The sequence below is a fragment of the Ornithodoros turicata genome, chromosome 4 (assembly GCF_037126465.1).
Source record: "Ornithodoros turicata isolate Travis chromosome 4, ASM3712646v1, whole genome shotgun sequence".
Classification (NCBI taxonomy): domain Eukaryota; kingdom Metazoa; phylum Arthropoda; class Arachnida; order Ixodida; family Argasidae; genus Ornithodoros; species Ornithodoros turicata.
Genome location: NC_088204.1, coordinates 34,652,321 through 34,670,049, shown reverse-complemented (window position 1 = coordinate 34,670,049; position 17,729 = coordinate 34,652,321). Strand labels below are relative to the sequence as shown.

Here is a 17,729-nt window from a genome sequence, read left to right as displayed (position 1 = left end):
TGCATCTGAATTCTGCATATTTTTCATGTGACACATCTTATTTGCTGGAGGCACAGGACAACCCACAGCTGGTTGAAACCCTTGACAGTTGTTCAGCCACATCTCATCCTGAGGTATATGTTTATTGTGGTTGCATAACTGCATTACCAGATGCATATCTGCTACTCTGCATGTCAAGACAGACATATGAGGCCCATGACTCCAATAGGTTGCATCTCCACTCTACGCGGGCAGCCGCTGGTGATCAGCAGGGGTTGGTGTAAAGAACTGCAGAGATGGAACACCAGTGTTGCAGAGAAAAGAAGAAAGTCAGCAAGCTGCAGGAAGAGAAGCAAAAGTTCCCAGAGAACCTTAGTGCAGTATTCAACGACAACCAACTGGAATCACTTTCACGGTCTAGCAATCATGGGAGCAAGAGGTCAGAAGAAACGATAAAGAAGGCCCTGCAACTCCACTTCTCCTGTGGAAACACAGGATATAGCAACCTTCTGGATCAAAAGCTGCCACTCCCATCCTTACGGACATTCAGACGCAGACTTGAATGTAAGTATTCCGATACTGTATAAGTTGTAAATTTTGCGGTCTGAATAATTCACGAATTTCCGAAGATGCACCTTGCAGGGAATATTTTGCGGGACCTTAATTTCACGAATGTTCTCTGGTGTGGTTGAAGAATTCGGTGCTTCTAGAAAATTCCGGAGCACAAAGCAATCCCTAACATACACTAATACAAAACAGGGCATCTGGATGACAGCCTTTGTTTGGCATTTTTGTGTTACGTGTCAGGTCACCGCTCGTCTACCCGGCTCAAAGGACTTAGGTTCTGGGTTTTTACTTTGGGTGGTCTGTGACGTGGTGGTATTCAGGTCACTGCCCTTCGCCCTTCTTGCTGTCATTCTCACACTCTCACAGTTTCTGTTGTGCTTCCACGCCTACAAGCTGCGATGTCGTTACGTACAGTAAAATCTCGTTAATTCGGCCCCCGTTAATTCGGAATTTCGGATAATTCGGCTCCTCCAGTTGGTCCCGTCAAAACAACCATGTATTTCTATGGCAGGACGCTCTCATTAATTCGTCAAAAAATTGAGCGGGCTCCGCATAATTCGGACTTCGTGGCGGACAATCGGCTGTCACAAACTCGAAAAAGAGCGGTACATTAGACTCCCATTGAGATCCCAGCCAGACAATCGGCTGTCGCAAACGCGAAAATGAGCGGCGCAAGCTCCCATCGAGAGAGACCATCACCCGCTCTCCTTCTCTCTCCCTCTCTTATTGCACGTGCGCTGCCCTTCCTCGCTGTTCCTCGTGGCGTTCGTAACTCAATGGGAGCGTTCGGACTGCACATGGCCATGATTGCTCACGCAAAAAGTGGAAAAAGTGGCGTTTAACTGCTTCAAATATAGCGGATTTGTGCAATCTGAGGACCAACTGGATGCCCCAGGAGAAACTTTCGAGGCCAGCATACAAGACGATGGCGTTTTCGACCGCGTTCTTTCCCGCACGGTGCTACTCGCGGACTACGTTTCCCTTGACGACGGCGTTGCCGTCGCCGCCGACAGCAACGCCAGTTGACAGACGAAGACCGTATCAATCATGCGTTCGGCACAAAACGCGATGAATCCGACAGCGGAATCAACTGTGAGGAGATGCCACGGCCGCCGCGCCCGTCCGTGAAGGACGCCACTCGGGCCCTAGCCACCCTGAAGGACTTCTACAGCGGCCTCGATGGCGCCTGTGCTAAGGAACCGCTTGCGGGCGTCCGGAAACTCATTATTCGCGTGCAAACATCTAGTAAACAGGCAACTATTAACCAGTTTTTTCGAAAATAAACCTGTGTGAGTGCAGCGCATGTAAAGAAAAATAAATATAATCGTTTTTTGACGTAAATTCGTTATTTCGGACACACTGATAATTCGGATTTTTTTTGCGCTCCCTTGAAATCCAAATTAACGAAGTTTTACTGTACAATATTTTAAGCAGACGTCATCACAACCATCTTCAACCAACTATCACGTGTGCGGACTGCCTGACACCAGGGTGCTCGGAACTAGAGATGCACAGCTTTCATTCTCATCCGCGAATGCCAGTGTGTCCTGCGAAGCTGTCAGTCAGCAGCTTGGATGGCGGAACCGTGGACCCTACGGCAACTACACTCCTGAAGTAAGGTGCAAGATCGTGAAGTACGCTATTGAAAACGGTAACAAGGCAGCAGGGAGCAAATTTTCGTCGGAACTTGGCAAGGCAATCAGCGAAAGCACTGTGCGCTCAATAAGGTACAACAACAACAACACATACCCGTCATGATGTGGATATGGATCTGTCTGAGTTTCTACAAAATCCTAGTGGAGTCAGGCCTTTGCTTGGAGAACTAGACTGTGATATCCAAGCTTACATATGTGAGCTACGAAGGTGTGGCAAAATTGTGAATGCCCAAATATGCATAGCAGCATTAGGAACCATCAGAGACCAGAAACAGACGCTTTTGCCAGGGTTCGGTGGAGCCCTCGTTCTGGACAAGCCGTGGGCAAAATCATTTTTGAAGCGATTGAGATTTGTTCGATGAAAGGCAAGAAAAGCTGCGCAAAAGCTTCCAGATGATTTTCATTTGGTGAGGGACAAGTTTCATGAGACCATTACTTCTCTCATCAAGGAGTTCGACATCCCGAACAACCTCGTGATAAATTTTGACCAGACAGGTATGAAGCTGGCACCAGTAAGTGGACAATGGAACAGCACGGTGTTTCACTTCACAGAAATCACTGTCATCCTTTCATCAATGCTGTCCGGTGGCATGCTGCTGCCTCGAGTGATCTATGCCGATAAAACGGAGAAGTGCCACGCAAAGGTCACCTTCCCTGACTGTTGGGATGTGTGGCATTCTGAGACTCACTGGAGCAACGAAGCCACAATGTCTCGTTTTGTTGATCACGCCATTGTGCCCTATGAGGAAACGGATCGTAACCAGACTGGTAGCCCTAGCCAATCAGCACCCTGTATTTTTTATGTCTTCCCAGCTCACAGAAACAAAAGTTTCCACTACAAGCTCACAGACAACATCAAGTACCTTTTCGCTCCCGCTAGCTGTACAAGCGAGCTCCAGCCAAACGATCTTGTCAGTAACAACATTTTCAAGACGTTACTGCGGGATTTGTTCACGCAGTGGTATGCCGAACAATGTTCATTGCAATGAAAAGCAGTGAATGTCACAGATTTACGAAAGCTGACCTCCGCAGTAGCGTAATGAAACAGATACATACCGGCTGGCTGATCCAGACTTACGAAAGCCTCAAAGCACGGGTCAGCGTTGTGCGTGCTGGGTTCATGAAGGCGGGGATCAGCGGCGTCCAGACGGAAGAGTACCACGGACAGCATGAGCGCATCAGTGAGTGAACTTGAGAAATTTGTGGTTACGGAGTGAACTAGAGAAATTTGTGAAAATTGTGAAGCAATTAGTGACAGCATTGATCAAAATTCAAGTTATTGCCATACTGTAATGAAGGTGTTAATGAGTGACTTCACCTGTAAATTTCCACGTTTTTATTACCACTATAAGAATATTTCGCGAGACCTTGGATTCAGAAACAAAATGCAATTGCAAGATTCGTGTCTCTGTGTCGACGGGGTCTCTCTCACAGAAGGCTTTTGACCCTCACACGGGACCCTCACAGAAGGCTTTAGAGACAGACCCTTTGCATTGTGGGAACTGTGTCAGCAACCCATCCGTAATCCTCGGTCCGGCCTTGAGAAGACTGCTCGTTCTCCCGAAGTGACCTCCTATTTTGTCCCCAACTGGTTGTTTCTCTTCCCTCTGTGTATATATTTCTTGTATGTGAAGTAAAATTTTCAGCTGTGTTTGAGAGTTCGTGTTGTGTCTGTCCCTTCGCGTTCCCTCGTCTCGGGTTTTTACATTATGCATCATATTCTTGCCTGGCATTTTGCTCGAAGTTGTCACGATTCTCGAAAGTAAGGTGAAGAGCATGAGCGGTATTGAAAGAGACTGTGTTCTTTTTCGTGACGAGATGAAGATAACCAAGGGCCTCCATCATGACCATTCGCAGGATGTCTTGCCTCGAGCAGTAACTATGCCACACCTGCCTGAGAAACTTGCCAATAATGCGTTAGTATTCACGCTTGGAGGACTGAATAGCAGATGGAAACAAGTTATAGCATACCATTTCACCGGAGCATCAATTGATGGACAGGTGCTGAAAGGTCAGAGTTTGGAAATTATTCGATTGTGCTCAGAGGTTGATTTGGAGGTGCTTGTGGTGACAAGAGACATGGGCAGCGCCAACAGATCCATGTGGAGTTACCTGAGATTTTGCAGCCACTGAGACTCAAACACTGTTGATTCCATCCCTCACCCTTTCTTTGAAAACCAGGAGTTACTCTTCATGGCAGACCCGTCTCATGCATAGCTGGGCGTCCTCACTCATGAGGACCCTCATGAAGGCGCCTCACCCTCACCTCTCGACAATAAGGTGAGGGCGAGTGCGGCCAGACCACGCTGAACGTTCCTCACGAGGACAGTCATGAGGCACTGTCCCACATGAGGCCCACCGTGAAGGCCCTCATGAGGCCAGTCGTCGTGAGGCCATCAATACATGAGGGTACACCCTATTCAGTGAGGAGCCTCACGGATGAGGCCGTGAGGCCCTTTGTGAGGAACCTAACGGATGAGGCCGTGAGGCCTTTCGTGAGGGATCTCACAGATGAGGCCATGAGGTCTTTCGTGAGGGGCCTCACGGATGAGGTGATGGGTTCGGGCTCCTCTTTGCTGATGCCAAACACTAACGTTAAACCTCACTGTGACAGTAACAACTGTTACCAAATTTATCCAAGCACAATACGAAACCCTATAAACAGTTTAATGCCAGGCAGTATCATTAGTACCAACTACTGGCACAGTAGTTCAACGCCGACGTGTCATGTGAACATGACGGAAAGTTCTTTTGAGGCTCATGTGCCTCCTAGTGACTTCAAGACACGTAAGGCCATGAGGGTATTCACGAGGTGAAGGCTCGTGAGGATGAAGGGTCGTGAGGCCATGAAGGTCCTCATGAGAAGAAGGTACGTGAGGCCATGAGGCCTCTCATGAGGTGAGGGCACGTGAGGATGAGGACTCGTGAGGCCATGTGGGTCCTCACTAGGCGAAAGTACATGAGGCGCCATGAGGACAACAACCTGCCCAGTAACATTGGGCAGGTTGTGCGACTGTGGAACACATCCAAGCTATCCTAGGCTACGACTGAAGCAATGAGTTGAAGATTGCCCCTGCACCTTCTGATGCTCACATCAGTGAAATCCACTTCACGAAAATGAAGGTTGGAGTAGCCGTGAGGCTCTTTCGGGAGGCACCGCAGCCATCCGATACTTGATTGAAAAAGATGTTCTTCCTGTGGCAGCTGTGACAACGCTGTGGTTCATGGAGCTGACTGCAAATTGGTTCAAGTTTATGGTGTCAAGGCACCGAGGTGTGGCTCTGAGCCACGCCAATCTGGACAAGTATGCAATGGCTCTCGAAGTCCTCGAGCTGACCAGTAACACCATTCGCAATATGCAGATGGGTGTGCACTCCATTGGAAGCCAGCTCAGGCCAGTGTTATTATGTCGACAGACGTTGTACTGAAGTTGCACAAAGAGGCCTGAAGGTGGGCGGCTACGAATTCTTTTTAACCGGACGTTTGAGCAAAGACTGCCCCAAGAACCTCCTTTCAGTAGCCAGGCTGAAAAACACTACGAAAAAACCACATACATCAAGCATGCCTTGTAGCTAATTTCTGTCTGCCAGTTCCTACACACACCGCGGACTAGCAACTACAACATCGACGACAGTGACTACCTCGCGAGATCTGCTGAGCGATCAGGTGGAAAAAATCTCAGACAAAAGGGATGAAAACAGCGACCTGGAGGAGGTATTTATCGAAGATGTAACTGGTGCCAAGTGTGATATCCTGTCACATATTGGCGGGTTAGTTGTGGAAAGTGCCTTGAAGTCGACGAGGTTATGCTAATCATGCAACATCGGATCATGTACAGAATCCCCAGAAAGCCGCAACAACTTCACTGATTGAACGGAAACATCTCCTTGAGCGTGAGGAGCCAGCTTGCTTGTCTCCTCACTGAGCTTCGTGAACACGTACGAGGTGCAATGAATCTTCCGTATATTTTGGGCACCGTAGCACATTTCATCGTACAATGTGAAGAGGCATTCTGGGCAATTTCTGCTTCGAAACGACACTTGGTTGTCTTCCCACTCACTTCTTTTAAGCTTGCCACTAAAAATAAATGTTCCTAACCTTTTATATTTTATTCTGAATACCTGGTTGATGGACTTCACGACGTTCTCATAACTTGTACATTTAATCATGCAAAAAACACAAAAAATGCATACTTAGATACACCTCCACTAACCACATGTCCACCACCCGAACAAAGTCATACAGTAAAACCTCTCATGTCGGACACCTCTGTATCTCGGACAACCCCCTAAGTCCAACGAAAAATTGTTGCACCGGCGTGCTTCCATTGAAAATGTATGGGGAGAAGATTCTCTATGTCGGACACCTCCCTATCTCGGAAGTAGGACAGCGTTTTCTTGCTAAGTCGGACAAAGGGCCCAGTGCCTCCTCCTCAATTTCCACTCGGAAGGCCCGTAGGCGGCTAATCCGTTGACCGATTTTGCCCGGATTACAAAGGAGAAGGGGTGTCAGAACCCGTTTGACAATTTGAGTCACCATGGAACCACTTGCATCTTCGCGTGCTTACAGACGCCATAGAAGTTGCCTGACGTGTGTGTGCTTCCATTCTGGCCGTAGACCTTGTAGGGTGAGCTCAGCGGACTGCCCAGCAATGCCAAAGCGAAAGCTCGTGGAATTGACGCTCGAGAGGAAGAAAGAAGTTCTCGACAGGCTGTACGGAGGAGCAACGTGCAGGCAAGTGGCGGAGGAATTTAAAATTTCCAAGTCAACAGTGTCCAAAATCGGTACGAGCCGAGATGAGATCTTATGCGCTTGGGAGCAGAACTCCAGCAGCAAGAGGAAAAGGATCATCAGGAAGACGGGCAACGAGAGCGTGAACAATAAGGTGCTCCACTTCTTTTTTGATTGCCGATCAAAAAACATTCCCGTTTCCGGCCCAATGTTGCAAGAAGCAGCGTTAGCGGCGGCAAGGAGTGAAGGTGTGCACGAATTTAAAGCAAGCAATGGGTGGCTTGCAAGGTTCCGAGAAAGACATGCCACTGAATGCAAGTCACTCAGTAGAGAAGCAGCTGAGATTGACACCAGGGCAGCCGAAGAATGGCTTAAAAGGGTTCCGGATGTCACTCGTGGTTATGAAGCGAAAGACATCTTCAACGCAGACGAAACTGCACTCTTCTACAGACAAATTCCGAAGAGGTCCCTTGTTACAAAGGTCGACAAGTGCAAAGGTGGGAAACTTGCGAAGGAACGTTTGAGCGTTTTGCTATGCTGCAGTTCTACAGGAGAGAAGCTGAAGCCTTTGGTGATAGGACACGCAGCGTATCCGAGGGCATTCAGGCAACGCAAGATCCATCCCTCCAATTTGCCTGTCCATTGGTTTTTTTAATAGGAAGGCCTGGATGACTTCTGTCATATTCAATGAGTGGTTGGCAGTTGTCAACAAGCAAATGAGATGGGAAGGCCGCCGGATTCTCATCATAGTGGACAATGCTCCAAGCCACATCATGACGAAGAACCTGCCCAACGTGGAAGTTAAGTTCCTCCCTCCAAACTTAACAAGCGCTGTCCAACCCTTAGATCAGGGCATCACACAGTCAGTCAAGCTCCCCTACAGAAAACTGCTACTGTCGAGCCTGGTTTCCAACGCTGCCACCTGCACCACTGTCTCCGAATATCTCAAGAAAGTTACCGTTTTGGATGCAATCGGCTGGCTTGCAAGTGCCTTGAAGGAAGTTCGCTTGGAGACAGTTCGAAAGTGTTTTGCTAGGTGTGGCTTCGCAGAGGAAGCGAGCATGTGTTATGGTGACATCGAGGACGACGACGACACCGAGACGTACAACTACTTTCAGGAGCGATTTGGTTTAGTGAGCACGGAAGAATATGCAAACCTTGACCATGACGTCGAAGTGCATGACCGTGGCCAGGAGACAACCGAACCCTACACCACCCGGGAACAGGACAGTGATGATGGAGGTCAGAGCGAAGATGGCTCCGGAGAGGACAATGAGGTAGTGCCACATCACACGCCTGAGGATGCTTTTACTGCTTTCCGGATACTAGAGGAATACGCACACCAGCCTTTTCCACATCTGGCAAGTGAAATTCTGGACTTGAAACTGAGACTTGACTGAGACTTAGTGGATAACGCAGTAAAGAATGCAGTTCAGAGTAAGATAACAGAATATTTTCGATAAATACTCCTTCACATTCAGAGACTCTCAAGAATAAACTGAAATGTACCACCATGACATGCTTTGTGTATTGTTTTTCTCACACTCCTAATGTTCGATTCTCTAACTCGGACACCCCTGTAAGTAGGACAGGATCTGGTTGCACCACGAGTGTCCGACATAGGGAGGTTTTACTGTATAACTCAAACCAATTAAATAGTCTACCGTGAATGTAATCACCCATCTGCAGATCAACAATACAATGCCTGTTACATGAATCAGAAAATAACCTGTAGCATCTTTCGTTAACTGTTGCTGTAGCAGGGGTCTGTGGGATTTGTCACAATACTAGGCCCACACAGTGATAGGATGATAGCAACCCTGTCAAATGGAGAAGGAACTTGATATCATGTAGATTTGGCTATTTGACCATGTTGACAACCGTTGTAAAAAAAAAAAAAGTAGAGATTGCACTAGTATTAACTGCTAAGTGTGCGCAAATAACCATTTTGAAGCCACAGCAATTTATTTATACCCTCAAGCCCAAGCACTACAGAGGGGAGTGGTTATATGAAATTAGCAATACACAGTTGAAAATTGGTTGGATTAATACATATCGCTGATGATGGAAGGTGCGTCCAGTCCAAACTTGTTCAGGGTACAAAAGAGTTAGATATTAAATCGATCTTGCATTCCCACCTTATGTTAATGATCAATACACGATGAGATAAATGCGGGTGCAGTGAGCAAATGTTCTTTTAGTATTGGATTGTGAAAATAAATGGCATGAAAAAGAGCGAGGCACCTGCGTTTCCAATGTAGTGATAGACAATCTAGTGATAATGAAGCCTTCATAGATGTAACACTCGCCGTTCTGTTGAAGTTAGATAAGATGAAAAGAGCCGTGCGGCTTTGAATGCTCTCAAGTTGAAGTATTAACGTGGAGTGAGTTGGGTCCCAGACAGATGATGCATATTCAGGTTTGGGAGGAATTAGAGTCTTATATGGTGTTAACTTCACATCTACAGGGGGCGTCGAAAAATTTCTTCTAAATATAGGGCGCGGTTGGCGTTGTGACATGTTTAATGTGGGATTTCCAAGAAAGGTCAGTTGTTAGTAACACTCCTAAATATTTGTATGTGGTTACGGACTGGAGCTGGATATGGCTAATGCTTAGCAGTGGCTGACACCTTGCTGCCGCCTAGACATGTGCATAATATTTGCATTTATGGTGGTTAAGCTCCATGCCCCATTGAGTGTACCAGGGAAATATTTGTGCTAGATCAGATGGTAGGTTATTTCTGCCAGAATTGTTAGTGATTTCGCTGTAGATTACGCAATTAAATGTTGAATCGTTTTGGAGCCGAAGTGAATAGTACATTGCCAAAGTGACTATGAAGCAAAAACATATTGAGAATGAACTCCAGTCGTGCTCCTAATAAGTACGAAATGTAAAGAAACAACACAGAATGAAACATCACAAATTTAATAGAACAAGCTTTAGTGCATAGGCCACACTCCATCAGCCTACAAAAAGAATATACCGACAGAAATATACCGTAACTGAGAGGGAGAACGAAATAACATAGAAAGAAAAATGGAATTCGACATAAGGACATTAACCACAAACAGCAACACAATCAGGCCTGTTGCTGAGGTATGAGGTTAAAGGAAGACTTTGCAAAGATTCGAAAAAAAAAATAAGTGAGCATCGTACCGCACATGAACCACCCCCTTGATACTGAATACAACCTTCGCATTTATTTTGCATGAGCAATTAGGTTGTAAATGACGGTAATAGCAAGCCGAAACCAAAATGCGAGGAGCAGAAAGTCTATGGCTGTTAGTCCTGAGGAGGATACCATGACGTCTCCCAGCATTGTTGTCTGCTTCGAAACCTGCATTCTAGAGCCCCGCACGGGCCCAGGCCCCTGACCTGGCCCTACCTGTGGGCTGGGCCGGGTTTGTGATTGGCTGTGTGCTCTGGGCCGGGCTGTGCGAAGGTCGACAAAATACGCCGGCAGTGCATCGTCAAAATACGCCACCAACGCCGGCTGGGCCAGGCCCGGGCCGACAAACATGTTTCCGAGAGTCAGGCTCGGCCGGGCCATGCAGCTCATTACACACAATGGAGGTTTATTAGTTCATATCATCATGCGTCATTCCTGTGCATATTTTGGAAAGACAAGCAAGGGACACTGCATTATGCGTATGATTCAACCCTCTAGAACATTCTCAAAGCCACTTCACATTGCTCCTCACGTATCTCACAATCAGTGATCACAACCACAGTGAGTAATGTATTGTTCTGTGTAATTGCTTTCGTAAATGTGTTTCGTACATTTCATTATGCAAAATACGCAAAAATGTAGATTTATATGTGCCCTCACTGACCACATGTCCACCAGGTATAAAAAAATTCGAGCACACACCTGCAGAATGGCAATACGAAACCAGTTATGTGAATCAGAGACTAACCTGTGGCATCATTTCCTAACTATCACCGTAGAAAGGGTCTTTGGGATTTCTCACAATGGGTCCACACAGTTGTACGATTATAGCAACTCTATAAAATGGAGGAGAAACATGATGTCATTGATAGAGCTGTGAGGAGACATGAGAAACACCCACAGTGGAACTCTGAGGTTGAGGGGCACATAAACGACACAGATCTGATACATATTGACACAAATCTGAGGCCTGTTTCATTTATGTCCCCTGAATCTCAGGGTTCCATTATGGATGACATAATGTAGATTTGGCTCTTTGATCATGTTGACTGCTGTTGCCAGAAAAAAAAAAAAAAAAGATTGCAGTAAAATGTTGATGCTTAACTGCTAAGGCAATAATTATTTTGGAACCGAGGCAAATAAAAAGTGAAGTCATACAGCCAAAGTGAATAGTACATGACCAAAGAGATTATGAAGCAAAAAAAGAATAAAGCAAGTCCAACTACTAGTAAGTATGAAATACAAAAGTTACACACAACAAAACATAAGAAATTTAGCAGAACAAGTTTTTGTGCAGGGGTCGCACTTCTTCAGGTTACAAAAGGAGGTAACGACAGAAATATACAGTTAATGAGAGGGAGAAGGAAATGACATAGAAAGAAAAACAGAACTGGACATCAAGCACAAACGGCAACAGCATCCGTTCTGTTGCTGCCATTTGTGGTTAACATCCTTAAGTTCACTTATGTTTTCTCTTCCATCATTCCCTTCTGCGTCAAGAGTTACCCTATATTTCCATTATTACATTATTTTTTGTAACGTGATGAAGTGCAGCCTTAGCATGAAAGTTAATAATGACGATTCAGGGTTTTATGGAGCAAGGGCAGCTTTGCACGAGAGCTTGCTCTCTCAAATTTGTCATGTTTCATTCTGTGTAATTCCTTTGTGTTTCATACCTAATGTTACATAATGGAACTGGATGTGTGCACAGCTGCAGCAAAAGTGAAGCGAAAATCAAAAGCTGTTTGTGGCGCTTCCAGTGCTTTCTTTACATGTGTGGTTGTGGCATTTGGTGTGCTAAGAACGGTTCGCTGTCCAAGCGATCCACTGCAAAGTGCCTTCGTTTCACCAAATCTTGCTAGAGCTACATTTTCATCATGAACATTTCAGTCCTTTGAAGGGTAGTGTTGAATGCTTGTAATTGCTGGGGCTGTTGCATACAACAACTTGGATATTGAAGCAGCCATTTGGAAGTACAGCTGTGATCTTCCTACTTATCTCTAAATGAAGCGACGCACAACACACTCAAACAACACAGACAATGTCGCAAGTCAACTTGTTGTTTCAGTGGTTGTGTCACTTCATTTACAGATACGTATCAACCTGCCCTGTCTCTGCTACAATGGCTTCCTATTTTGTTGAACACAACTGCTATAATCTGAATTCATTTAGCGTGGACTGATACGTATCGTGAAAAGTAAGTCATGCACAGCTTACATATGCAAGCTGAATTGTTCGCAGTGTTCTTTCCACTGCAAGCCAATACTTCAACACGTACATCACACATAAGCATAAGCTTCAGTGTAGCTGTCAAATCACATGTAGTCTTAAAGGAGCCCAGGAAGCCAACCAAAAGATATTCTGTTTCTGGCGAATTACAAAAGAATGTAACTTGTCGTGACAATGAACACAAAAAAATTCTCTGTACGCAGTATTTTTCTTGAAATAAAATGCCCCAGAACATCGACGCGCACGTTCCTGCTCGACTCACTCTGCAGGCTGAAACAAGGAGGATGATTGTGATGTCATCAGGGTCACAAGAGAGACTGCGCTCCAACTGGGGCTGGCACTTTTTGCACTTTTTTCTATTTTGTTTCTACTCCCAGTTCTCTCTCTGCATAGCACACAATGCTTCTCCAAACGAGCAACCAGACAACGGGTTGCACCGCGATGACGTCAAAACGACTCCGGCAGTTAGTTGTGGGCATTACCACCGTTACTCGCGGTCACAATTTTCAAACTGAAATTCCGCAATATGTACGCATCTGTCGAGTGAATCACTTCATATGGTGCGTTTTAGCAGTCAGGTTAATGACTCGGTCTGAAAAAAAAAAACAAAAAGAAAGGCTCTGACTGAAGCGCCCTCTGCGCTCCTTTAAGGGTGTACTGATCAGTCCAGCTGTTCTGATGGGTATACAGTAACGCAAGACGGGGTACCAGACCTACCAGGAAGATGAAAAAGGGATGTTAACAACGAGCAACAGAAGGAAAGGCTATGTCTGGCACCTCGCTCGACACTCTTATAATTCGTACACCATAGGGACTCTACTTTGGAAAACTGTTGCCGTCCCGAACGCAACATACGCCAATCAAGTGTTGTGTTATCGTAACGACAGATTAACTCACTGGAACGACAACAAAGGGAAACTGGAAGGTGGATCCTGGGAGGAAACATGGCAACAGCGAATGTCGCGATTGAAGGAGAAACAGGATGGTCCCAGTTTCAAATTTCGAGAAGCGCGCTCAAAGACCAGATATCTTGGACGCCTCATCCACCTACCAGAGACCAACTATGCCAAATGTATCTTTCACCACGTGCGATACAAAGGAACAAAAACAGATTGGATTTAAAAAATGAACCGTATCGACTCAAAATATAGCCAGGGCACCAATCGGCATAAATCCAATACCATCATATCATGTCATAGACAAGTAAGTGAAGAAATGCGGAAAACAAAAAACGAACATTGGAAAAGACAAACCCAGAAAAATAAAGTATGGATCTATACAGCAATACAAGGAAGAGCCAGCCCCATATAACCAAACCAGTATAGAGGAGATCATCAAAGTGGCCACCAGTTTCAGGCACGATCAGGCGCGCTTCTAACCCGCTCCAGGCTATCAAAATTATTCGACCACCAAGACGACACGTGTATCCTATGTGGGGAAGAGCGTGAGGACCTCGAACACGTAATGCAACGATGCCTAAACCAAGGCGAACCAACAGCACTTGGACTAAAAGCCCCATCGAATGCAGAAGAAACCAGCGACATCGCTGAAAGATGCAAGAGCCAACTGGCAAACTGGGAAAGGCTAACAAGGAGCGTCCTGCACAATCGAATCGACCCCAGGCAACAAGCACAGCAGGCCTCCCCTTCGGATGGACGACCAGAAGCCCTGACGGATCCCAAACCCCGGAGAGCCCCGAAACATCACAGAGGCAGCCCTGACTCCAGTCTGCACCGTAGTCCTGACAGTCCTGACCCAGCCTGTGGTATCCTGAGATACCTGCCCTGACTCAAAAGGGTATAGGCAACCCTAAACCTATTATTTTTTCCTAGTATCCAGTGCAACACCACGTCTGCCCTTCCAGCTGTGCTTAGTGTGACCACGGTTGTATGAGCTACTCACGAAGTGTCATTAACATAGAGCTACATCTCTCTAACTGTAACAAAGCTACAGGGAAAGTTACTGAGACAGAAACGCACCTTAGTTGCAGTTGCTCGTGAAATGATATTGTGTTACTACTCAGTTACTGCCAGCTACTCAGTTTCAAGGTTACATGAAAAACTTTGATGCACTGACTCACCATTCCAGGTCGCTACCGTCCTTTTGACACACAGTGTATCATACATCATACTTGTTGAAAGCAAACTTTTTAAACAACCCACAACGCTCTGTGAGGGCGTGGCTGTTCCGCAAAAATTCATGCCTTTTGGGGGCTTTTTACAGCCTCTTTAGGCGCATAAAACACACCACGTGTTTGTAATGCCTCAAAGTCCGCTGTCTACTTACTAGTGAAAGACGCACCTTCGGAAGCATGCCAAAGTTCTGAAGGAAGACAGTTTTGCCAGCTTTCCATGTGGAGCAAGGGCAGTGCTCAGCAGCATCATGCAGTACTAGGCTGCGTACAAATGGCTACTAAAGGCAATAAACGCCCCTTTTCTGTAACAAAAACACGAAACCACAAGTTTCCCGCACAGACGCCATTATGGAAGTAGTTGCTTGGCTATGCTTGGCCATTGGCTTGGCTAGGATTCCGCCTAGTCGGCCTAGCCATAGCCAGCTATAGCCTCCTATATTTGAGAATGCCTGCTCATTTGCCTGCATTCGCCTGGAAGCCTGGAAGCCTGGAAGCGCCCGTTCAACCTCCTCTCCATCCTCCTCTGCACCGCTCCGCTTGGGGCGCTCGCATCCTAGGGTTCTCCTCAATCATAGCCTCCTATATACTGATATATATAGTATATAGGAGGCTATGCCTCAATGCAAATGCTATATGCAGCGCTCGCGCAATTAGTAGCAATATGCGTTGACGACTGCCACTACTGGAATGGATGACTGGGAAATCTATTAATATTAAATCAGATATTTTTTTAAGAATTCGACTGCTCGGGATATTGATTCTGAGGTGCGCAAAAAGCTCACTGAAAAGTGGAGAACGCAAGAGATAAACTGATGTTCTGAGGCTGGAACAACATAGAAGGGACAGATACAAACAAAGCCTCAAATTGCCTAAGAAATCAACGATGAAAGATGAAAGTCACTGAAAAGGTTAGCCAGCTGTAGGGATCGAACCCACATCTTCTGGATTGCCGGTTCAGTCGCTGGAGAGGCGTGTTAGCTTAGCTCAATTGGTAGAACCCTGGACCGGCAATCCAGAAGATGTGGGTTCGATCCCTACAGCTGGCTAACCTTTTCAGTGACTTTCATCTTTCATCCTGGAGAACCCAACGCTGCCGGCGCTCTTGGTGTGATATGTGTTATGTAAAATTGCGGTTGCGTCTTGCTTTGAACTCTATGCGCAAATACGTGGCCAATAGTTTTGTCAACTGCTGTTGCATGCGTACATGTGTACACATTAGTAACGAACTACTCCAGGAATTACGAAACGGTGTTAACTCCGCGCTTTGATTGCTTTATTTCTTTCTTTCAAGAAATATAATAAAGCTGATCATTTCAAAGACGCAGGCTGCTTGCTGTCGTGCCCTCTGGTACAGCATCTTCCGCTACGTCAAGGTGCAGTTATTGTGCGCCGGACAAGAAAAAAAAAAAGGAAAGAGAAGCGGATGATCAAAATATACCGCGGTTGCTCATCCCCCGGGACTATTTGGCTACATCATTTTCAATCTCCTAAAGCAACTATTTCTTTTCACAAGACTTAACTTCATGAAAACGGCTTCAACATGCAAATGCGCTTCTCTGCCAGGGGATGTGCGATACGAACGATAGCGCACCTGTTTGTGGCCAAGCTTTCTCGGCTACGCGTTCCTGGCCACGAGGCACACATAAAGCACACATACGTCAGCATGCATTGGCAGCATTGCACACGGCTTTATTTCATTCTTGTACGTTTTGCTTTCCACCACCATGAGATTGTTTATTCACTTTTATTTAAAATGATTCCGGCATAGAAAGCATTACGAGGAAGGTAATACATTGGAAAACAAATACATTCCTTGAAAATCTACATTCAAGTGATGCTAGCGAAGAGGAGGAGCCTGAAACATCCCCAGCTAGAAGCTAGCTGTGGAGCATGCTACTGAAATATTAAATGAGCGGGAAATATTAAAATGCTCTGTTCCTTGACATAACCGGCAGCTTCTTCTGGAAGCGTTGCTTACCAAGCTTTTCCGCGCACTGCTCACAAATTTTGCTCTAGGAGTAACTGACAAGAATGACATGGGGGCAAAATTTTTCGCCTCCAAGCCGCTTTCACGGAAGGCACTAAAACTATGAAGAAATGCGATAACAAGCGGGGCGGAGTATAACCCGAATATATATATAAGCGAATAAATAATTTGTCTGTATTTTGCTTGCTTGTATTTTTACTGTCATTTTTGCGTCGCGCATTCTGTGCGTATATACAGTGGCGTATCTAGGGTGTGGCAGGTGTGGACAGGTGCCATGGGCGCCAGGTGAACAGGGGCGCCATTATGTGGTCGGGTGTGAATGTGCCAGGTCGGGCACTCAACCTGCCACATTCAGAAATGATGTATGCACCCGCCATTAGAGAGGTTGTAGTGTGAAACGTAGTGCGGACCACACGAAAACGCATCCCCAAGGACATCATGTTAACCACGAGGTAGCTAAACTGGGCGCGTGACATATTTGACGAGAACGGGGCACCGTGAGTAAACCGAACCAGCTCAGTGAGCGACTGTCACAGCCGAGACCAAAGCAGCCTAAACAAAAGGGAGATCCCACTTGAGACGTGACAGTAGCAGTGGGACTTTGAGAGAGATATCTGAGCAAGAAAATCGACCCGACGAAAAGAGGAGTTCGCATCGGGCGGACCAACAAGAGGGTCGATCTGAACCCGTGTGTCGGGCTGGGGCAGGTGTAAAGGTGTAGGGGCGATTTCGGCAAATTTTACACTTCCGATGTTGACGGCAACGAGCTGTACGAAGAAATTTTGGACTGCAGAATGTTGCTCGCGAGGCGCACAGAAAACAGAATATCGAGACCCGAAGAGCTTCTTGAATTTATTGTTCACTATAGAGATGAGAATGTCTTCCCGAACCTTCGGGTTGCGGTCCAGATAATGCTTACGATCGCGGTTTCAATTGCCAGCTGTGAGCGGTCATTTAGCAAGCTTAGCAAGCTTATACTTAGCAAGCTGATACTTTCGTATTTAAGAGCATCAATGGGCCAGGACAGGCTTTCCGACCTTGTTTGTCCTAAGTGCTGAAGGAGAAGAAACAGAAAAAATTGATTTCAGTGACATTATCGACAAATTTGCAGCAGCAAAAGCCAGAAAGGCTATCATGTGACGACAGTGGGCCATTTGCATGTGTAGTAGTTCTGTGGACTTCATTAAAGTATTTACAAAACGTGACCAACTGTGTCATCGATATGTGCCTGAACAGGGGCGCAGACTCATTGGTTGCCATGGGCGCAGGTAGCTCTAG

At 46.2% G+C, this 17,729-nt stretch overlaps 3 protein-coding genes across 3 annotated transcripts in view; 2 read left to right on the top strand and 1 right to left on the bottom strand.

Moving 5' to 3' along the window:
- Positions 1-14,800, bottom strand: part of LOC135392318 (uncharacterized) — a 108,307-nt gene extending 93,507 nt beyond the window's left edge. The window contains exons 1-3 of the mRNA XM_064623033.1: positions 14,617-14,800; positions 10,850-10,937; positions 3,258-3,419 (exon numbers count right to left, since the gene is read on the bottom strand). The gene's annotated coding sequence lies outside the window, so the exon portion shown is untranslated. The remainder of the gene's footprint in view (positions 1-3,257; positions 3,420-10,849; positions 10,938-14,616) is intronic.
- On the top strand, positions 6,853-7,587 carry LOC135392317 (tigger transposable element-derived protein 6-like). Its single transcript, XM_064623032.1, has one exon. The coding sequence runs from the start codon at positions 6,853-6,855 to the stop codon at positions 7,585-7,587; it is 735 nt and encodes a 244-aa protein (XP_064479102.1).
- On the top strand, positions 7,601-8,332 carry LOC135392316 (tigger transposable element-derived protein 4-like). The gene has a single exon (XM_064623030.1). The coding sequence runs from the start codon at positions 7,601-7,603 to the stop codon at positions 8,330-8,332; it is 732 nt and encodes a 243-aa protein (XP_064479100.1).
- Positions 14,801-17,729: the final 2,929 nt, after the last annotated feature.